General features: G+C 37.4%; 1 protein-coding gene across 1 annotated transcript in view; it reads right to left on the bottom strand.

Annotated features, from left to right (window-relative positions):
• CNST (consortin, connexin sorting protein) overlaps window positions 1-23893 on the bottom strand; it is a 33423-nt gene extending 9530 nt beyond the window's left edge. The window contains exons 1-7 of the mRNA XM_054393070.1: window positions 23491-23893; window positions 16656-16861; window positions 12564-12594; window positions 9950-10036; window positions 9381-9495; window positions 5986-6007; window positions 5730-5826 (exon numbers count right to left, since the gene is read on the bottom strand). Of these exons, the coding sequence (XP_054249045.1) occupies window positions 5730-5826; window positions 5986-6007; window positions 9381-9495; window positions 9950-10036; window positions 12564-12594; window positions 16656-16861; window positions 23491-23878 (946 nt within the window). The 5' untranslated portion in view covers window positions 23879-23893. The remainder of the gene's footprint in view (window positions 1-5729; window positions 5827-5985; window positions 6008-9380; window positions 9496-9949; window positions 10037-12563; window positions 12595-16655; window positions 16862-23490) is intronic.
• Window positions 23894-24115: the final 222 nt, after the last annotated feature.

The following is a 24115-nucleotide window of genomic DNA, read 5'->3' as shown; positions in this document are numbered from 1 at the left end:
AAGCAAGCTAGCTGTGGTGGAAACTGGTTTTTATTCCATATTTCAATAAAAATTGAGACTAAAAATTACAGTAGGACTAGTGTTATACAGTAGTAGTAATAAAATTACCTCTAAAACTCACTCATTTGCATTTTTTTGGTCACAGCAAAAAAGGAGAAAGGTCTTATCAATAGATTAATGAAGAGATCAGACAATGCCCTTATTAACAGTGTGCGTTCTCACAATGACTGAAGACCTTAATGCCAATCTTACCCTTCCTCACCTGTTAAAACCTCACTTAAAATTTGAGCAATTTCCTGAATCTGTTGCATGAAACAGGGTCATATTCATTAGTTTTTAAAAGAAAAGTCTGCATGAGTTCATTGTATTGAACAACTTTATTAAATTCTAAACTATCCCCATTTTAAAAGGTAATGAAATATAAAGGTAGAATTGAAAAGACAGGCTTGGACAAGATTGAAAAAGAGAGTATCTAACCATCTCAAAAGGCAGGAAAGAAAAATCAGAACAACATTAACAGTTAGAAAGGGTATGGGGAACCTAACTTCTACAAAACACTGAAAGAAGAAATGGGTATGAGACAGGGACTTTTTGCAAATTAGACACAGATAAGTAGATAGCTCAAGGGATTTGTAACAGGATACTGAGCCCCTCACATATAGGTCATGAGTTCAAACACAGCCTGGATTATTAGTACAAGATTTTGTTACCATCTGTCAATTTTTTATAGTGGATACATCCACATTACAAAAGGAATCTTTGTTGGCAGCCCCAATTCCAACAAAGATTAAATGGAATAGGAAATTAAAACATATTCTTTACCATAAAAGGTGGCCCTTGAGCTCAGGGCTCTGTTCATAAGAAAGTAACAAATGTTCCTAGCACTGTTATCTAACTACAGATGTACAGGAACTGAGATGTGATGATCATTGTTACATTCCACATCGAATTTTCTGTAGCTTTCAGTCTTTTCCTTACACCTACTTTGATACACCTGCCTCAAACAACTCATGCCCACTGTAGAATCAAGACAAGTACTTGAACACTTAATTAGAAAAGATGCTTTTTCCTAGTAGGCTAAATAAAGATATACCTGCCAACATGGCAGTAATTTTTATCTGATTGTCAGAGATATAACAAAGCGTCTACTGAAAAGTTTATCACAGAGAAAGCCATTGTGATAATTTAAGAAGTGGTTTTTTTTCCTCCTTTCTTCTTTTTTTTCCCCACAAACAGAGTTACTTTAAAATCAATACTTGCTTGGTTCATAAAAGAAATCTGTAGCCACTACTTTTAAAATACTGTTAATCCAAGGCAGCCTAGCAGACAGAGTACTGACCTATGGCATTCTACCAGTGGAGAATTCACATTTCTCCATCTTTGTCCCTCTTCCCACTGAAAAAAAGTCCCTATGATGTAAAAGAAAATAGAGTATAAGCTGTTTCTTTCCACCTTGGAAACAGATCTTTATGTACACACTACAAACTTATGCTAACAATTTTATTAAATTCATTAGGAAAGGTTTCATGAAACTCATGAATTTGATTATCTTTAGGTAACACTAAGGCTATTAAGGCTTTCAGTCAGAAACTGAAGAAATTAATGGATGTAGGATATATCAAATCTCTCCAGAAAGGAACAGACCACTCCACAACCCTTGCTTAGAAGGGATTTGGTGACACTCCTAGGAGTCTTGACTAGCCAACTTATAAAGCTGTCTCTTGGTCACTCTATCCCAAGGAGGGAGCTTCTTAGGCTCAGCTGCCTACAGAGGCTTAAGCTATGTACCTAAATGCCTGCAGTTAGTCAGTGGAGTAATGTTTGCTTCAGATTAGTATGGAAGTGCGATTTTACTTCCAAGATTGCTACCATAGTCCAGTATAACAATCTCTACAATGCCATATCTATGTATAAGTTAATGCTTTTTATCGATAATTGAAAGATAAATTCTTATTTTGGGCATATAAACTCATATGTAGGCCAGTCTTCAAACCATTTGAAAATTTCCTTTCCCTGTCTTAGTGTAAATCAGACCTCTACTACCAGCAGCTGAGTTAAGAAGGTCTCCCTGCAGACTGGCAGGAAAAGAAAGTTTACACATTTACTTCTCCTTATTTGTGTTGTAGAGAAAAAAAAAAACACCCAGAAAGCAGAAGACAAGCATTCAAAGTGTTCACTGAGAAGGCCCAAGCATTTAGGCTAATTCTAAACAAGTTAGTTTAAATATTAGGAACTGTAATGGGTATTGTATTATAAGGTTCTGCTATGGTCCAGGCAAAAATCAAGAACCAACCCCAAACAGCTGTATTGCTTTAGTCCTGAGCTGGGTCACTCAGCCACAGCTTCAGCATTTTTTGCATAGCACCAAGTGGTCTACACAAATTCTGAGTTATGGATCATCTTTGTCCAGTTTCTGTATTTGTCCATACCAATGCCTTCCCTATCTGAAGTCTTCTAATGTCAACGACAGTGTTCAGCCCCACGCTGCTGATGCACTGACACGGTGAGGGACAGCAGTAGTTAACTGACCATGCACTGTGACGAGACCTCTCAGAGTGAGAGGCCATTGCTTCCCCGCCAACGGGCTGGTCTTGTGAAAAGTATCTTTTGCAAATCTGAAACATTTAAACTTGACTTAGACTTAAAAGAGTCACATTAAAAAAGCATTTAGCACTGCTCAAAAATTCTCAGCAGAACCACTTTCTATGGATGACATAGCTTTACTAACTTACTAACATTTTGCAGGAACCCAAACATTATGATAACACTTTGACAAGAGTTACAGTAAGAGAAAGGCATGAAAAAAATTCCATTTATACCATGAATTACTTCCAAATTAAGTTTAATATATCTAGATGTTGTACTACAGGATTTTAACAGTGACATAAAGCACTCTTTAATTCAGAATATTCAAATGTTTAGAAATTCTGCTCTCCAGAAAGCTTTTGTTCCCACTTGGAACAAAGACAATAGAAAAATTTTAAGTGCCTAATTTTTTTCCACAGGGATTTCCAACCATCTACAACTAAAAAGCAGGAAAAAAAGCTTTCTGAGCTGTAGAACATGTTTGTTTTGTCTTTTCAGTGTTTCATGTTTAGTTAGGTTACAAGAACAAAGAGAGAAAAGGCAGTGTCGGAGTCAGGGTAAAAAAGGATGAAGAAAGGACAATCTGCACAACATAGAGAACTGTGACCGTGTCTGTTAATTCCTGAACATCTTGGCTGATACACGCTTAAAAGGGACCTCTTGAGGTCACATAGATCAATCCTCATCTGGTAAGAAATTCAAGCTGGTTTTGAGGAAAGGTACTCAACTTAGGCCAATTTTGGGTACTAGAACGTGGCAAAAGAAAATTTTTACTTAGAGGAGAAAGCACAGCCTGGTGGCCTACCAATGCTCTCTCCTACTCTGTCTCCATTTTAACAATTCACTAACTTGTAAATATTTCATAAACACCAATGTTTTTGACAGAGTACTCAAATAAAACAGCCACTGCCCCAAGGCAGGACGAGGAAAATGAAGCTGACATGAATGTGAGTACTGAAAATAAATTAACCAAAGTATGTTTTTCTCTTCAAGATCCCACCAAAAGCTTCTAATTTTCTGTGCTGTTACAGAAAAATGTGTCTCAAAATCAGTATACTGCATGTAATTAAAAATATTTGCTAGTACTGATAACTGTACTGAATTGCAACAACTCAGAATATTTATCATCCGATTATTTGCCTTATATTTCATATGCATTAATTATGTATCTCTAGTTGTACATAGTTTTGTAGTTTCTGTATGCTGTTGCAAATGCATGTGCATTTAAAAGGCATTACATTGTTCAGAGAGGCCAGGGGCGAGCAAACCTACTGTCAAAACATCTGCAGTCAATAAGAAATGCCAGGTGCTTGTCATCAGGGACTCTCTTCTGAAGGGCTGTGAGGGTCCTATATGCAAGACCTGATCCACTCTTTAGGGAAGTCTGCTGCCTACCTGGGGCCAGGGTCAAGGACGTAGTAAGAAAACTTCCTACCCTGATGCGCCCAACTGACTACTACCCATTGTTGGTTTTCCAAGTAGGCAATGATGAAATTTCAAAAAGAAGTTTGAGATCAATGAAGAAGGACTTCAGAGCCCTGGGATGAATGGTTAAGGGGTCAGGAGCACAAGTAGTATTTGCTTCTGTCCCCCCACTAGCTATGCCTAATGGTGGACTAAACATGAAAATCCAGCAGATTAATGCCTGGCTGTGGGACTGGTGTCAATGGCAGGTTTTAGGGTTCTTTGATCACAGGCTACTCTACAAGACTCTAGGCCTGCTGACTATAGAAAAAAACTGCTTATCTCTGAGAGGAAAAATAATCCTGGGACAAGAACTGGCAGGGCTTTAAACTAATAGGTCTTTAAACTGATAGGTCTGTAAACTAATTTTGAAAGGGGAAAAGGGAAAAACGAGCCTCACTGAGGACATTCCTGGGACCATTGTGAGGCAGGGTACCAGCTCCACTGCTATCCCAGGGGCTGTAGGGGATAGTGGATTATGCAACACCCACAATGGTAACAGATACTCCTCTGCTAAGTCTCTGAAGTCTCTGTATACCAATGCAAGAAGCGTGGGGAATAAGCAGGATGAACTGGAAATCTGGGTGCAGTCACAGGGTTATGATCTTGTTGCAATTACAGAGACATGGTGGGACAGCTCCCATGACTGCAATGTGGTTATGGACATCTATGCTCTTTTCAGGAAGGACAAGCTTACAAGGGGAGGTGGTGGAGTTGCTCTCTATGTGAATAAGCAACTGGAACGTGTTGAGCTCAACCCAGGGGGAGATGCTGGAAAGCAGATCCACAGACAAAGACCTTGGAGTGCTGGTGGACACCAAGTTCTCCATGGAACAACAATGTGCTCCTGTGACCGAGAGAGCCAATGGGATCATGGGGTGTATCAAGAAAGCTGTGTCCAGCAGGTCTAGGGAGGTTCTTCTACCTCTCTACCCTGCCCTGGTGAGACCACACCTGGAATACTGTGTCCAGTTTTGGGCTCCCCAGTTCAAAAGAGACAGAGCCTCTGGAGAGAATTCAATGGAGAGCATCTCCCCTATCAAGAGAGACTGAGATCCCTGGGGCTATTTAGTCTGGAGAAGAGAAGACTTGAGAGGGGATCTGATCAATGTCTATAAATATCTGAGGGGTGGGTGTCAAGTGGAGGGGGCCAGGCTCTTTTCGGTGGTTCACAGTGATAAGACAGGGAACAATGGGTTCAAACTTGAACATAGAAGATTTCAAGTCGACATGAGGAGAAACTTCCTTACAGGGAGGGTGACAGAGCACTGGAACAGGCTGCCCCGGGAGGTTGTGGAGTCTCCTTCTCTGGAGACTTTCAAAACCCACCTGAATGCATTCCTGCGTGGACTACCGTCAGTGATCCTGCTCTGGCAGGGAGATTGGACCTGACGATCTCTTGAGGTCTCTTCTAACGTCTCATATACTGTGATACTGTGATTTCTTGATGGAGGCAAGAACTACTTTAATTACAATTGTGAATATCAATGACTAAGTAAAATTGTATAGTAAGTCCATTGTGCAGTTGCGGAAAAAATAAAAATAAAAAATTGCACAAATGGATGAATCTGCGTGAATCCAACAAATGCTGTAGCTTCAAATGAAAAGCTTCATAATGTTTATAGGAATATGCCATTACAGTACAATACTTAAACATGTTCACATACTCACACACATACCTGATTTAAAAGCAGCAGCTTCTCTTTCCTTTAAATTTTTTGATTCCATTAGCTGAAGCAAATAACTGCTTTCCCATGTATTTTCTGCAGCTACTAGCTGTAAAATATGATAGTACTTCCTGTAATTTTTGGAATTAAACAGACACTCTATGACTTTTTGAGACATCCAAATTTTAAACATATTCTATTTAATAGTATTAGAATATATTTATTAGTAATGTTTGACAAAGCAGAATTCAATTAAACAGCTGCTTACCTTATTTTTGGATACCTGTGGCCTGCAGGAACAAAGAAATAATGAAATTACTTAGTTGCAACATTCTTCGTAGTAAATGTCATAGAAATCTTGTAAGCCTTTGCTCTGCTCTAATATTAGCACACAACTTTTCTTACACTGAAACAGTGTCAGTATGCTATCATTCTTTCAACTACAGATTTGTACCATATGTGAATATCTTCAGAAAGTCACTTAGCCCTAACATTGCTCCATCTTTTCGAGAAAGCAGTCAAATGACAATTTACTGCAACATATCAAGCAATCTAAATTCCTGTAAAACTTTATGCTCAGAGGAAACTAGCAACTAAAAAAAAAAAAAAGACTCAGTATCTACTAGTATTAAAAATACTGCTCACTATAGCGGATTGAGGAATGGAAAGAATCCCACAAAACGTATTTCTCTCTCCACTGGGACACGTTCTCTGTACTGAAAGGTACAACTCTCACTGATTCCACTGGGATTCACACGTAAGTCTATGTATTGGTTTAAGCTGCCCCTGGCCTGAGTGAGGTTACACCAGTGATGAGTGCTGCTGTGCCGACATGCTGGAGCTCCATTACCAGCTGGAGTCAAAGGCAGCCAAATGGTATGCCACAACTGACAGTGCAAACACGTTCTTCTCCATTCCTGTAGCACTGGAATGCAGGCCACAGTTTGCTTTTACCTGGAGAGGTGTCCAATGCACCTGGAATCGACTGTCTGAGGGGTGGAAACACAGACCTAGCATTTGCCATGGAGTGATCCAGACTGTACTGGAACAGGGCGGAGCTCTGGAACACTTGAAATACATTGATGACATCATTGTGTGGGGCGACACAGTAGAAGTTGTTTATGAGAAAGGGAAGAAAATAATCCAGATTCTTCTGAAAGCTGGGCTTGCTATAAAGTGGACTAAGGTCAAGGGACCTGCACAAGAGATCCAGTTCCTAGGGATAAAATGGCAGGACAGACGTCGCCAGATTCCAATGGATGTTATCAACAAGATTATAGATATGTCTCCACCCACCAATAACAAGGAAACCCAGGCTTTCTTGCATATCCCAGACAACAGTTTGATTCTGAGCCCCCTCTACCAAGTGACTCAGAAGAACAATTTTCAATGGGCCCTGAGCAGTGACAGGCCTTTGAACAAATCGAACAGAAGATTGTGCATGCAGTAGCCCTCTGGCAAGTCCAGACAGGACAAGATTATAAATGTGCTCTACACTGCAGCTGGGAAGAATGGTCCCACATGGAGCTTTTTTCAGAAAACATCTGGGAAGATGTGAGGTCGACCCCTAGGATTCTGGAGTCAAAGCTACAAAGGAACTGAGGCCAACTACACTTCAACCAAAAAAGAGATACTGGCAGCATATGAGGGAGTTTGAACTGCCTCAGACATGATTAGTACTGAAGCACAACTCATCCTGGCAGTCCGACTACCAGTGCTGGGCTGGATGTTCAAATGAAGAGTCTCCTCTACTCATCATGCGATTGATGCCACATGGAGCAACTGGATTGTATTGATAACACAATGCGCTCAAACAGGGAGTCCCAAGCACCCAGGAATCTTAGAAGTCATCACAAACTGGCCAGAAGGCAGAGATTTTGGGATGTCATCAGAGGAAACAAGAGGTGATGTGCTGAGGAGACTTCTCTGTACTACACATTGCCAGATAATGAAAAGTGCTATGCTCTGCTCACTGATGGGCCCTGCTGCATTGTGGAAAAGCAACAAAGCTGGAAAGCCACTATATGGAGTCCCACACAGCGTTTTGCAGAAGATGCTCAGGAAGAAGGTGAATGAAGTCAGTTTGCAGAGGTGAAAGCCATCCAGCTGGCTTTAGGTGTTGCTGAGCAAGAAACATGGCCAATGCTCTAACTCTATACAGACTCCTGGATGGTGGCAAACGCTTTACAGGGATGGCTGTGGCAGTGGAAGAGAAACAACTGGCAATACAGAGGTAAACCCGTCTGGGCAGCTGAACTGTGGCAAGATATTGCTGCTTGGGCAGAGAACTTAGTGGTCAAAGTCCGTCATGTGGATGCCCATGTACCCAAGAGTCAAGCCACTGAAGAACATTGCAACAACTAGCAGATGGATCAAGCTGCTAAGATTAGAGTGGCTCAGCTGGATGTGGACTGGCAACGTAAATGTGAATTATTTCTAGCCTGGTGGGCCCACAATACCTCAGGCCAACAAGGAAGAGATGTGGCATACAGATGGGCTTGAGATTGAGGGGTGAACACTATTGCACAGGTTATCCATGAGTGTGAAATGTGTGCTACAATCAAACAAGCTAAGCAGGTAAAGCCTCCGTGGTGTGGGGGGTGATGGCTGAAATATAAATATGGGGAAGCCTGGCAAATCACACTGCCACAAACCCGCCAAGGCACACACTATGTGCTTACGATGGTAGAAGCAACCACTGGATGGCTGGAAACATATTCAGTGCCCCATGCCACTGCTTGGAACACCATCCTGGGCCATGAAAAAACAAGTCCTATGGTGACATGGCACCCCAGAAATAACTGAGTCAACTAATGGGACTCATTTTCACAACAGGCTTATAGACACTTGGGCCAAGGAGCATGGCATTGAGGTGTGTATCATACCCCCTACCATGCGCCAACTCCTGGGAAGGTCGAAAGTTATAACAGCCTACTAAAAACCATCCTGAAAGCAATGGGAGGAGGCACCTTCAAAAACTGGGATGCACATTCAGCACAAACCACTTGGCTGATTAACACCAGAGGATCTATTAATTGGGCTGTCCCTGCCCAATCCGAACTGCAAAGTGCTGTAGAAGGTGAGAGTGATACACATGAAGGACAGTACCATCCCCTATGTGTCACTACCCTAAGTACTGTCCAAGTTCATGATATACTGATTCACAAGGCTGATCAATCAAGCAAAGTTGGTATGAAGTAAGATTTCACAACTTTTCAGAACACTGCCACACTTGGGAACTACAGAATCACTGCTTCATAATGTTTATAAATAAATAAACAAAAAGAAAGGAAATATATAGGGTAAATTTGAGTACTGGAGTCTGAGATACTGGGCAATCGCTTTTTAAAACAGTGATTAAAACAACAGGTACAGTTCTACAGTCTAAGTTAACCTTACTCAATTTTCACTTTCAAAATACTAAAACTCAAAACTCACTTTCTGGCAAACTAAGGATTTGCCAAGAACAGCTTAGATCTAGTCCCTATACATTCCTCAAACCATATTAAAACATTTTAGTTACATGCCAAAAAGACTTGATAACCAAACTTGCTGAAGTCAATGGGATGCAACTTTTATTTTGACATTGACTATTTCAAAAGTTATATGAGCTGTGCTAACATATTAGTATTGGGAAAGGTAGTGATATTTTCTTATGCTTACTGTTGATGTGAAGAGCAAACTCTAGAAAGCTTTTCCAGCTCTTCACCGCTCAGTTCTTTAGCAGAATTCCTCACTGTTGTAACTGGACTAGGAACTGCTGTTTTCCATTTTCTTTCTAAATTAGAACAAAATAATTTTTACACAAAGTCACAATAGTATTTACTTAACATAAAACATAACTGAAAACAAGTAACAGAGGAATGTTGAAAACTCCTCTGTGGATGGTCTACAATCTTGCTTCAAACTATGCAAAGCACTGTATTTTTTCACAATACACTTTATTTTCACCACATTATAGTCACCAACTCTAAATCAAAATAAACTCAAAACTGTGGATCAATCAAAGTCTCAACTAATAGAATAATGAATGAAAACCCATTTGCACCTTTTAATGAAATCTGTGAGAAGAAATCTAAAGCAGGAATACTTATAACGATCTCAGAGAAATTCTCATATAAATGCTCCTTTTGCTAGGTGGCATTTTTAAGCTGGCAAAATACATGCTCTATTATTCAGAAATACAAACCAAATTAACTTTCTCTGACAGTACTAGTTTAGCCTGCACTCACCCCACTGCTCCTGTATGGAAGAAAGATTTGCAAGCAGCTGTTCATGATACAGCCGTTCGAGCTGAATGAACTTCATCGCCTTCTCATCTGAAGGGAAGATTTAAGGAAAATGTGCACATATGTGGACATGTTATAGTTTATGAATATTTTGCATCATATTTGAAAATGCAATGATTATGTACCTGAAATTTGACATAATTAAATCAATATGAATAATGGCTAGCATCCGTATTTCTGTGCTAGGAAGAAAATAATACCAGACACAAAACCAACAAGTAAGAAGTAAAATAAGTTGAGGAAAGTTCCATAAATGAAAATCCTATTATCTTCATCAATTACCTTTTCCCACATACCTTAAGTCCAACAAAAGTTTTTCCAGAAAAGCAAAATCGTATTACACAGACAGTTCATAACAGAAAACAAAATCTCTGGGAAATAAAAAGCAAAACAATTATACAAATACCAGCATGTAACTCTCAAGAAATATAGTTATATGCCAATAACCATGACTACTTGAAAATATATCTCCTTTCTACTGGCTAGCTGAGAGTATTTAAAAAAATTTCCCCAAACCAAACTTCCTCCTTTTCAACCACTGTATTCTACAACTCTGTTGGACACTGGAGTTCACCTTTTGTCTGCTTTCTGAAGATTATGCTTACTTTTCTTCTATATGAAGAACTCTTTCCCTTAGGGTTATAAACATATTCTCAGAGGTATACTGAGAATTACATATTTTGTAATACTCAGGGTATTTCTAGTTTCATCAAGCCCAAATTATTAGTTGTTCTGTTTAAGGTCATGTTTTGCCAACTGTTTGATTGGAATACAATTCTACAGTACAATGAGAATAGAAATACAGTGAATGAGAGTCTTAATAGTATAGAAAAAATATTTTCTATTATTCATGCTAGTTAAAATACTGCAGTAATTATTACAAAAGCACAACCAGTACTTGTTATTCTCGTTAGCCTCATGCAACATATACATAGCATGGCTTTTGAACAACAGTATTAATGGAAAAAATATTCTTTGCTTCAAGAAATCTGTTATTAGAAATAGAATCACAGATCACAGAGATAGCCGTAGAGGATCTCAGAAACAAAGCCTGAATTATTGTTGATATGAAGTTCTACACTGGACGAATTAAAATGCTTGTCATGGATAATTAATATAGTGCAACATGATCAAGTAAGTTCTTTATTAACCCCTCAGGAAACTGATGGCTGCAAGTACGGAGGAGATATCCTTCATAAATATGTATTATATAGTGGTGTTCAATTCCACACATCAGGTGTATATTGCATTAAAATATTTCCTTTGATCAGCTTCCAATTACAGCAACTTCTATGAAAGAGAAGCTGTCTATCATTGAATGCATTTTAAGTGTACTGCATTTCCCCCTCAGAGCCATAATTTACTACAGAATTTTTCCATGCCTTTAATTTGTGCTATGTATTTTCAATACTCTGATAGATGATTTTGAATTAGGATGACCATGACTGAAGTACAGTCTTCTAAGACAGTGATGCACATTTTTTTATATATATATTGATTTTATAATATTGCAACAGTCATTTCTCTGGTTTTGTAGTACAAGCTAATACAGTTTAACTAGATTTCAAGAATACCTTTCCAGATTTCCTATGCTTTGTTATTTAACCATTGCAATTGTGTATTTACTATACTTTGTTTGCAACAAATTACATAATAAAGAAATAATCTGAATGCACAAATTCTGTGTTTTATGACACATCTTAGTGAATCACATACACTTTAAGAGCCTACCACTCCTTTAAGTGCCTACCACTCTTGGTTCCTCATTTTGTAGTCTGATCGCTTTGCCTTAAAAGCAGACAGAAGAAAACCCAGTACAACTTTTCTAAAATTATTTTACTTTATGGTTTAATATGATTATTCTCTCCCACAATTACTGAAATCAGAGTAATTAGCAGCAGCTCAACTATTATAACTTTTGGACCAAACTTATTTGTATTATCTAGGAACAAATCAAAATAAACTACGCCACTGAACTAGTTGTTCCCAGAAACAATTACTCGTATTTTCCCGTGACAGCTTCTCAAATGACCTTGATATGATTTTCACTAATTAGCATTTGCCAAACAACATGTTGCTATTGTTTCCTGGTTGCTGATCTCCCTTAGCTCAGTGTTTGGTGTTTTTATTCTAATCTAGACCCTTGTAGTATGTATTCTAATCATGTTGTCATGATTTTGTTCTTACTGTAACAGTGCCCTATTTGATACAATAGAATAGATACCTTACCTAGATCGGACATATTTCCAGTGACTGATACTTAAAACAGAACTTCTTTGAAAATATTTTCTTACTTCTTTGTTTGTGCATGACTATTAATGATTGTAGCAGCACAACTTTAGGAAATGGATTTATTATTTAACTCATATTTCACCTTTATGATTAAAAAGGACTCTCTAACATATTGTAGATTGACTTGTGGGTAAATCACAGCTGTTGACTTCCTTCTAACCCTGACCCACCACCTGTGAGACAAGGGTAAAGCATTTGTCTTTTACGTTTTATCATGCCAGATCATGCTAACACTGTGTAACAATTTCCACAAGTAAAAAGATACATTCCTCCTCTTGAAAATAGGTCTCAGCTATCTGCAAAAGTAAAAAAAAAAAGAAAAATTAGGATTCTGTGATTTTTATGAGAGCAGTAAGGATGTAATGTGAACTTTTAATCATATTTTTAAACAAGTTTTAAACTGTTTTGTAAGGTCATATTAGTTTGGCTAAAATACAAATGTTGAGACTAAAAGACATGCATTCTTATTTGATGAAAGATGTTTAAAAATAATAACAAACAAGAATGAAATATGAAGTACTCTCTTGCAAATGGATTTGACTAAACATTTATTGGGTTTTATCTTGTTTAAAAAAAAACAAACTACTTTAGAAATATTTTTATTGATCATATTAGTAAGTTTTAAAATTGCATAGAACAAAAGTACTGTGTTTACTGATAGGACTCAAACAGTTTGAATTCTGTTACTGACCATTATTTCCTTATGTTTGACCAAATCAAGATCATTCCTGAGCCCTCCTGAGCAGTGTAGTGTGATAAAATGGAAATATGGGTTTCCTGACTGATGAGAAAAGACCAATCTTTGGATAAAAGACACCTATCACAGCATCAAGGAAATACCAGCGACCTTCCTGTTTATATGCTATTTGCAATAAATATTTACAACAAATATTTCAGATGCATAGAATTTGAAATATTTACAATGTGAATATTTACAGTTCATGAGATAAACATATAAGGACACAAGTTCTTAATTTTTTAATGTATTACTCCTACTCAACCTGCAGAAGCTAGACAATACCAATGCAGCAGCTTTCTGCCACTTCCTTTCCTGAAGCTGCTCTGCTGTTTAAAAAGATTTAAAGACTTAAAGATTCTCTACCTCATGTGTCAGTTCACTAAGCCTAACACCTTTAACAACAGAGCAAATCAGGGAGTCAAGTCAGATGGCAGTTCTTTGATTTGCACTGTGGTTGCTATGACATGGAAGAAATATGTGGCTTTTCCTCCTTGGGCTGACATTTCTGTAACAAAACAATTACAATTAGATTTCTAACAAGACAGCTCCAAAGACAACCATTGGGGAAAAAAAACCATGAATACACAATTCTTCAATTAGACAGATGTTGAAGTAATAGAGATATATTAAAAAAAAAAAGGCAAATATTCCTTGTTGCATTTAGAGCTCAAAGTGCTAAGGAAGTTTAATGTAGAGAACAAAAATCATTCCAAAGCAGTTATTGTGGACCAGGAAAATCCACCATACAACTGACTACATATAAAATACTTGAACAGCTAAGTCAACCATCATTGTATAAGCTGTAACAGCTGCTATCTTAGCCAACGGACAGGAATTGAACAAGGGGTCTGTCTCTATGCTTAAGCTGCAGCACCTTAAAAGACTACTTCACTCTGCCTAGGTAATTTTATAATTACACTGTTTAACAGATCACTGCAGAAAGGAACAGAAAATACATGCTCACCAAGAGTTTATATACTGAGAAGCTGTGTATAAACCAAAAACATGGGCATGCAAAAATAAGAGAAAATGATATTCCAGTATACTGAGTCATTGCTATATCAAATCTATGTATTTTATTTTCAGACTGCTGAAATAGATTTACTAGCTCCTTCCTAGTGATGCTTTTGCTTTTAACCAGCTGTTTCAAAGCCAAAATTACAAGCACAGAAATGGCAAAACTTCCAGGAGAAAAGTGAAGATGTCAGCTCGAAAAAATACTTTATCTGTTAACCATGTAAAGGTATCAGATTTTTGATTTGGTGGTTTTGTTGTTGTTGACAGGGTTGGGATATTTTTTTTTCTTTTTGGGTTGGTTGCCCTTTTCCCCAGAAATGGCGTAACGGATTGTTTCTTGGACTGGAGTCCATGCAATCAACTCAGAGAACGCAAGCATCCAAGGTCAGTCAGAAAATGAGCGTGTTTCTAATCAGAATCAAAATGTTGCTTTGGCTCTCAATTGGTGATAAGGAGTATTATAGAAAAGATAGAGCTGATAACCTGGAAAGGAAGAGGTGTAACCATAACATTTTTCTTCCAATTCCCGAGTGTAGAAAAAAAAGTCTTCGAGATTTTTAACAACAATTTACCTGTGCTTTCTAGAAAACTTCAGAATATCTAGAAACCTTAAGAATACCAATGGCTTTGTTAGCAAATGCAATAGAACAAAAAAAAACCCCATATAAATGTCAAAAGTACCAATATTTTGTTCCACAGAACTCTATGGTATTAGTGACCTTTAAAAGCACTAACTAATCAGTCTTCAAGGACAGTGAATATTGGCAGTCCTTCCTATTTGCCAGGCATGGTGTGGCAAGGGCCATGCTTACAAAATGTGTCCAGTACTTTTGAGTACTCTGATCCCTGAATGTTCAGGATGAGCACCTCTTAGCTGATACTCCAGTGACTTCTGTGGGAGCATACAAACATTCAGTCTCAGAATCTTTGGGCATATCATAATCTGAATGTCTTAACAAGTAGGCACCTTTCTGGAGAAGTCTACAGACATTTTCTCAAAAAAGGCAGCAGCTTGATAGAGGAGTCTAGATTTCAAATAACATCTTGCTGGCTCTCAGCCTTATTTCTAATCACTAGACCATTCTGAGCACTGTACCTCTGAAACATAATTGTTAAGTGACTTTTAAAATTCTTCACTTGCACATGTTGTCTTGTTATCCACAGTAGCCTCCTAGGGATTTCTGGAGCTGCAAAGCTCAGTATCTGTGTTTTGTATGTAACTACCACTTAGATTCTGTAACAAATGCTAAACAAATCACATGAATCCCATTCAAGACAGGAAAAAAGTTACATCCTATTTTAATTAAAAGTTAATCCTTAGAATAGCTCCTAATAACCACAGCTTTTAAATATTTAATATGGACTTCCAACTAACAATGGGGATTGTTAATACCCTAGAACATCTGACACAGCAATTTATTTTACATTGAATTTTGTCATACAGAATATAAAGAGAATATGATAGAAGAGTATTTGCTAGGCTTGGCATAAAACACCATTACTGGCAGGCTGTACTAACAATCAGAAAAAAAAGACCAAAGATGACAGCTTAATTTTTGCCATAACTGTGTTATACAAAACAGACCTTTGTACCGACTCATGAATAATTGCCAAATTCAACATGGCTAGAAGTAAAAATGCTTAAGCCTCATACTAAGTTTCAAATAATCTAAGGAACAATATGAATTGTCTTTGCTCAAACACAGATTAAAAAAAATAAATTTAAAATTCTATGTCAAATGTAAATTATCTATTATTTGGAATACTAAAATGAAGCTTCCTTTTCAAATGCAAAAGTGATGATGCAGGTGTGTCATCACAGTTTGGAAGTTTAAAATTATGACAGTTGTCCAATTTCTACAATAAAGATAATGCAACCAAGCAAAATCAGGCACTGCATGGTATTTATATATATAACCGATATTAGACACTACCATCAAACAAAAAGTATTCTAGTCTACTGTGAGTCTGACACAACTAAACTATGTATTAATACTGTGCCAAGTCCTATCGACATATTCATCTTACAGCATAATCTCCAGAATGAAAAACATCCTGGCCAGTTAGTGAAAAAAGACTGTTTTTCAAATCACTAGCATTTCCTGTGGTCTTGCAGGTGTGGCAACTGCACAACAAGCAAGTATACACTAAGAAACCTTGAATCTTAGCATTCATACGTGGAATTCATGTTAGAAAGAAGAAGTCTGCAACAGTAAGAATTATTTCAGATTTAAAATGTTATTTAGACATCAGCTGTCTTTTATCTACACCAGTGTTTCACAAAAAATATTCAAGCTTTGTTGAAGAGTGATTTTCCTAAATCTTCCTGCCAAACTAGAATGTCATTATACAATGAATTAGAAAACCCACCCTTAGGAGTTTCCTTTAATTGTGCAATTTACTTTTGAGGAAATTTATAATTAAACATAGATTAGAAGACCTTAGAAATGATACTTGTTTTGAGGACCTGTTATACATCAAAATAACCTGTCCAAATAAGAATAATGGCATGTATTGAATTAATGCATCTTTTTTCCTAATGAATAAAAGTCTTAAATAAAACCAAAATTGTGTTCAACTCTCTAGAATCATAGGAAGTACCTGATGGAGACACAGGGGAAGTATCTTTGAATCCATCTGCTCAACTTCCTCACGGAGCAAAGAGAAAAGAGACTGCAATGTTTGTTTTTGTTCTCTTTGGTGAAAGTTTTCATTTGCTTCAACAGCAACTTCAGCATGCACAAAATCTGTATCTCTAATAAGCATATTTTCCTCCTTGATTGCTGTGGTTCCCACTGTAGAAACTCCTTTAAAAAGAACAAATATTGAAGTTAGAACTAAAAAAACCCAACAAGCCATCAATTTGGTTTTCTAGATTTCTATATGAAAGCTATAAATAAAAATGTATTCTCTTACATAACATCTATGCAAGTAAACAATACATTGGTCTTGTCAAAATTAGCTGTGGTAGGTCTGTCTTACATATCTGAAAAAAACCAGTAACATAGCAACCTAATCTAGTTAAAGAAGTAACTGCAGGGGGGGTTGGACTAGATTACCTTTAAAGGCTTCTTCCAAGCCAAACTATTCTATAATACATCAGGTATCTTTGTACACTTCTAGCTGGGACCAGATCTTAACTTCAGGAGAAGAAACTCCTCATCTAGTCAAAACTATTAGAGAGTTTTTATAATGAGACTAGAATAACCTAAAGTAAAAAGTGTTGCAAGTAATGTTACAGCTTCAGCTAAAATAATCAATACTTCGACACAAATGGACAAACTCCTATGTTAAAATTGAATTTCAATTATAGCAGAGACAGAAAGCAGGGCTGTTTGTAAGACAATTTAGCTCAAAAAGGGCAAAAACAAGGTAGATGAAGAGTGTGAATGAGGTTCTCAGTTTGTCTCTTCACACCTGCCAAGGGTGTCTTACAGGGAGATATCCTTGGGAAGGAAGGAAGGAAGGACAGACAGACAATTTGACCTGTTCCTCAGATGGTAACTCAGTGTCAGGATCTTAAAGGACTGAATGAAGGAGATGATGACAGTGGGGGATTCTATTATGGGGACAGATGTCTAGGGGGACTGTTCTGCTGAATGAAAAGAAAGACCTCCCCATGACAGTAGTTTGTATTTCAGAGTCCAGGGAATGAGCCAGTAGTGGAGATCTACGTTGGTAATGAAGACAGGAGCATGTGTAAATTCAGTTTAGTCTCCAGAACTTCTTGCTGGGCAGAAACCCAGGTTTTCCATGCTACTCACTCTGGTAGTTTTCTGTTACCTGTCTCTAATTTTTATGCAAGTCAAAAGTCAGACATGCAGATGGAGGGCTGGCAACATGTATGAAGACTAATGTAAAACATAACAGTATAAAATTGTTACAGGAAAACCCTTCTGGGTGAGAGTCCCACATTTTATTGTAAGAAATGCCATATCTGTAGTACATTGCTGATCATGAATATGGCAGCTATTAGGAAATGTTAAATGAGGCTAGTAAAGAAGCATAGAGCAGGAGTAGTAGTGGAAGAAATTGACTACCCAGAGAATAAAAGCATAAATGATGGCATCCTATAACACAGTCTTAGGAGTAACCAGAAAACTACAGCTTGTTCCACTAACTAATGAACTGTTCTTCCCCATAAAATAACATTGGATACATTTATATAGACTGAGCTTAAAAAAAAAAAAATCCCATAATTAAAAACCCCAACAAAACAGTTTTAGAGAATTTGGCCACTGAAATGTGCACAATAAACTTTTATAAACTCAATATGATGAGTATGTTACTCTTCCTCAGCTACATTCATTTTCTGAAAAGCATGTTATCATTTAAAAGCAGAACAGGTGAGGGCACTGTTTCAAGGAACCATCACACTTTCTATGGCTTGGGCACTCAGAGTATTTCAGACCCCCTCGTGTTTATCACAACTGAAGGCTTACAGTGATGATTCACATTAAAAATTCAGGGCTTCAGAAAGGAATTAGCTTGTCCACTGAAGGCTCCACCACTCTAATTGTTGTTATTTTAACTCTTTATTAAGTAAATTATCCAGATCACGAATACTAATAATCTCTGAGAGTGGCTATTTTCACAGGGCTTACTGCCAGACAAAATATGGGTGTAATTTAACACTGCCTTTTCAACATTAATGCATGTCTCCATCTTCCAGAATTTATTTGGGCTTGTTGTGGGGCAAAGGCAACAAGAAACGTATCTGGATGCAAGACAGAAACCAGGAAGTACTTTTACAGATGGAATGAAGGCTGCCTTAATACGCCTTTCTGTTGAGCACATGATCATGAAACCAGAAAAGAGGGTCCATGTGTTCTGTTGAAGCTTTTCTTGCAGAAAAAACACCCCAAAATGTTACTTCAATCTGCATTTTATTAAGCACTTAATAATCAGCTGTCATATAAAAAAAAGAGTTCACTGAAACATGCTCAATAGCAGCTATAATGAAAAACCTTTATTTTCATGTTATTGTGGTACTGTTGCTTACAGTTACTGTTGCTTTATAAACTGCCTGCTCTTCCTGCATATAGTTAGGCTGTCACTCACTTGGAATCAAATTCTGCTCACAGATTACTCCCCTGATTCTGAAGTGAGGCCTTACAGCCATTCAGGTTAATTCCACTGTGTTCTATTTAAACACAAGACAGCATTTGTGCCTTAGTAGCACTGTAACTGTTTTTTAGGCAGAATCACTTGGTATATGCTATTCCATTATAAAGGTGTTATGGTCTTTTTCTCTAGGTTCTTGAAAACAGCATACAACACTGGGGTTTTTTTTGTGTGTGGAATCAATCTTAATTGTCCAAAGCAGATTTTTATTTTTTAGTGAAGACTGGTATCTTACATATACTTCTGGTATTTTAAGCAGCAAGGCAGAAGGTTTTTCATTTTGCAAAGCATTGATATTTACTCCATACACTGATATTTGGTTCCATATTAGAATGGAACCAAAGCCTTTATGAAAATAAATCTCAAAAACTGCAGAAGAGAGCAATTCTCCAATGTCCAGAGCACTCACTAGGAATGTGGCAGAGAGCTGTGTTCAACTTTCTGCTTTGTCACTTAACAGAGGTTTCAGCTGACATCTTCTATGCTCAGTTGTGTGCCACTGTTTCCTAAGACACTGGAAAAAGCAAACTTTCTCAGAATTTCTCTAAGAGTTCACAGAAGCAGCCACATGTTTGCAAAAGATTCAATTTTGTCAGAATTTGAATAAAAATGACACACACATTTTTCAGTATGTCTCAACTTTTTTTTGTTTTGTTAGTACTGCAGGTATGTGCTTGCCACCTGAGTGAGAATGAGTCAGAGACTCAAGTATGAGGCATTTGATATAAAAAATACAATTTCTGGATATTATCTTTGTTTTTTTAAATTTAATTTTAAATTTCACATTCAGTAGCATTAGCTTAAATCATCAGTAACAGAAGTTTCTAGTACAGAAAACATATGGTAATCTCTTTTTTTAAACATCCTTTGGTACTCAGTTCCAGAAAGCTGCTTCAGACTGATTCATTCAAGAACTACTGAAAAACCTCCAAACCAAACAACCCCAACACCAGCAAGTATTTTAAAAAAAATTCATTTTTAATAGAAAAGATTTTAAGACATGAGTGCTAGCAGTAAAGATAGAATCCCAACTGAGCAAGCTCAAAATCTTTAGCATGGCACAGAGCTTTAAATAAAATAACACTGCTTGAGTTTTCATGTAACTTGACTATTTATATTCATATATTTTATTTGCTGCAGCACCAATCATCCGAACCACTCCCATTTTCTTTCCTCATATTCAAGCTGCTCCAAGGAATAATTTGAATAATTTACAGAAAAACTTTATGTTGCAGAATTTAATTTGGGGAAAAATTAAGTGCAAGTTAACATGCTATACTACCTTAAGTGAGTACACATTGTGATCTTATAATATTAAGTTATTAGTTATGCTGGGACTGATCTTTTAGAAAAAGGATAAAATTATTTTAATAAAATAGAGATAATTTGAAGTTCATGTTTACAAAAAATACATTGAAGCAAGTGATACTTCATGAGTCACTATCTTTACTGCATTAAGGTTAGTACAACTCATTACAAGGAATCAAAGTATGAATAATAACCAAGGTTTGGTCAGATTAAATTTACATCACTTCTTGGATCACCAGTGTCCTCTTTAAACAGATATAATCATAGTAAATTCAAAGCTAATATTAGTGTACAAAAAGAATGTGAGAGAAGTATGGGACACGGAAGCTACAGGCTTGTCAATTCACTGTAATGAGTCTACTGCAGCATTCAGACAGCTAAAAGGAGATGCTTCTTCCAGCAATGCATAGGTGAAATCTTGGAACTAGTTACGCCAACACACTGAGATGAACTCAAAAACCAACTGCAAGTCAGGTGACAAATTCACTGTAAGCTATTACAGTCTATTGGCTCCCACTTGGGGATGTCCTGAATGGGTAACAGTGATTCCAAAAGGTTTGCTTATAGGGAAAGGAAAGAAGATACATAAATCTCTTTTTTAGCTATAAGTCAAAGTACCTCATCCACGACTTCTCAACAGTTAAAAAAATAACCAGGATAGCACATGCCATGCAAATATTTAGCTCATGGCATTCTGCTGTCACCCCCTCAGAGATCTTCCACTCTGGTTTGATTATTCTCCTGTCTACCTCCAAGTGTGTATAAAGACAAGAAAGCTAGTTTGGTTCTTTTATGTAAAGGGATACTCAGAAAATGTTTAAAATATTTGATGCTAAAAATTAGATGTAAGATTCTCACCAAAATGAAGATATCTGCACTATCAAGAAATTTTGAAAATCACTGCATTTTGTGAAAACAGGACAACTGTCATGTGAGGATATCTAAAAAGCAAAATGTAAATGAGCCTGTAGTCAATGGGAGATATAATTTTATATTTTGGTCCACCTTCTGTAACAGTCAAGGTTCTTTATTAATAAGGTTCCAAGAGTATGTTCATAGAAATTCAACAAAATTCTTGTAAGTTTTGCAGGCAGGACATTGTTGTGGTATTTTCTGTTGCTAGAGTTTTCCATAAAATGTTCTGTATTTCAGATTTCTGCTTTTTTGCCTTAAAGCAGCGATCTACTGTGCAGGGATAATTTTGTGGTACTTCTGCACCCAGTGACTGCATTTATCAACAAGAAGACACACTAATAGAGAGAGAATACAAGCAAAGTTTGTAACAGTGTGAGAGCTGAAATCCCCCTCCCACACTGACACTAACCAGGCTAGCTCAGTCTGGAAGCAAATGAAAGCTGTATTTACAAGCAAAACTACAATCTATGATGAAAGGCAATGAATATGTACAAATATACAATATTCACAACATTTACAAACATGTACAATCAACAGAAAAGCACAACCAAGCCCCCTTTGCTTCCCCCAAGGGGCCTCCCCCCCCCAGCCAGAAGGACTCCCCTCAGACCCCCCTGGCAGAAGGCAGAGAGTCAAGAAGCAGGGAGGCTGTTAGACTTAGCTTGTCAAGGTCAGTGTGTTATCTTTGGCCAGAAATGAAGAAGCAGACAGGCAGAAGCCGAGCAAGCTGAGACTGCGACATTTTGCTTTTAGTAGTAGTTCTTAAACATTTCTATCTCTCCAATGGAAGTGTTTAGAATAATCATTATTTTGCTTTCTTACACCCAATAGTGATTTATTTACATTCTTTCACTTTCTCTGCTCAAACTTTGTGAAGAAAAATTAAAAAGACAGTTTTAAAACCATCACAAAGTTTAACTTCCAGTGTTTGGGTGAAGTTCTCCTTTTCTTCCTCTCATCGTACTTCAGATACTTCTGCCCACATGTCTGTATCACATTTCATCAACTCGTTTCCTGTTATTCCCATCATATAGAAGACTGGTTCTCAATTACTCCCACCAATCTCTTGTTTTAATTATTTTATTCTATTTTTAAACATTAAGTCTACAGTTGAAATATATACTTAATGACTTTCTGCATCTTTTAATGAGAACTCATTCTCCCTATAATGACAGATTTCAGGATCCTCTTTTCTCTGCTAGAAAATATAAACTTTCTCTTCCTGATTTTGGCTGTATGTACAAGATATGGAATGCAGGCTTCCTTCTTTTCCCTTCTTTACCTATTCTATACTCCTTTAAGATCACAGAATCTTAGAATGGTTTGAGTTTGAAAGGACCTTAAATATCACCTAGTTCCAATCCTCACTGCCGTGGACAGGGACACCTCCCGCTATACCAGGTTGCTCAAAGCCTCATCCAGCCTGACCTTAAATGCTTCCAAAGATGAGGTGTCCACAACTTCTCTGGGCAAACTGTTCCAGTGTTCCACCATCCTCATAGTAAAGAGCCTGAAGCTTCCTAAGGTCCAATCTAAACTCACCCTGCTATAGTTTAAAACTATTGCCCCTTGTTCTACGACCACATGATCTTAGAAAAAGTTGCTCCCCAGCTTTCTTGTAGATCCCCTTCAGGTACTGGAAGGTCACTACAAGATCTCTCCAGAGCCTTCCCTTCTCCAGGCTGGACAACCTCAAGTCTCTCAGCCTCTCTCAACCTCTACTCTTGCACTTGAACCTGACATTCAAATGAACAAAACTATATTGCCCAAATTTCTGGCAATTCTGACTTGGAAGTCAGTCTAGTTTCCATACCAAAACCCTGCACCTCCCTCAACATCTGCTTCCTTGATTATGTTCCATTTACTACATAGTCAGTGTTTAAATACAGAAGGTGAAAACATCTAGCACTGAATCTGATTTAGGACTATTAACACTCCTGAGAAAAGACAAAACCAAACCTTTCAGCAAAACTTTAAAAACAATCAGTATGACAACTGAAATATATCTTTCCTGTTAGTTCACAGGTAATAAATACAGTGTTATAATTTAAATAAACAGAACAACAATTTTTTTTTTTCAATAAAGTACCTTTAGATTTTTTAGTGGAGCTTCTTTTGCTTCTTGGACTTCTTTTTCCGCATGGCTGTTTTTCTGTAATAGGCTTTTCCTCCAGCTGGGTATCCATATGGACATTTTCAGATCTCCTCTCGGTCTCACTTTCCTTACAGCTCGGGGTACAGTCTCCAGTGTCCATATTCTCATTATTATTGATGCTGTCCTGCTCACCATTATGCTGTTGTCCCATAGCAATGCTACTACTGGTCAGAACCTCATTCCCATCATTGTCAAGTTGATTTTCATTTTCATCAGCTGAAGAAACCAAATGAGATGACAAACTTTCCACCCTATAGTCAGCAGGAAGACTGTCCTTTGAGTCTATGTGTACATCATTTGGTGGAAATTCGCTGTCATCCATTAGAGCGTCACTTGTTGAACCACTTAATCTCCCTCAAAATATTTTTAGACCTGGAATATAAACCCAGAAGAAGCATTTATAATATGTGTATTGTAATGGATAAATAAACTTGTATTTAATGCCAGCCAATAAAGAATCACATCAGCCAAGTGACACATTTTATAGGTATGGGGAAATTCTTTCAAACAGTAATTCATTGCTCCATCGCAGACTTTAAAGCAAAGCATATCTACACGC

Source organism: Indicator indicator, chromosome 2 (assembly GCF_027791375.1).
Source record: "Indicator indicator isolate 239-I01 chromosome 2, UM_Iind_1.1, whole genome shotgun sequence".
Lineage (NCBI taxonomy): Eukaryota > Metazoa > Chordata > Aves > Piciformes > Indicatoridae > Indicator > Indicator indicator.
The sequence above is the reverse complement of the archived record's forward strand: the minus strand, read 5'-3'. Positions and strand labels throughout refer to the sequence as shown.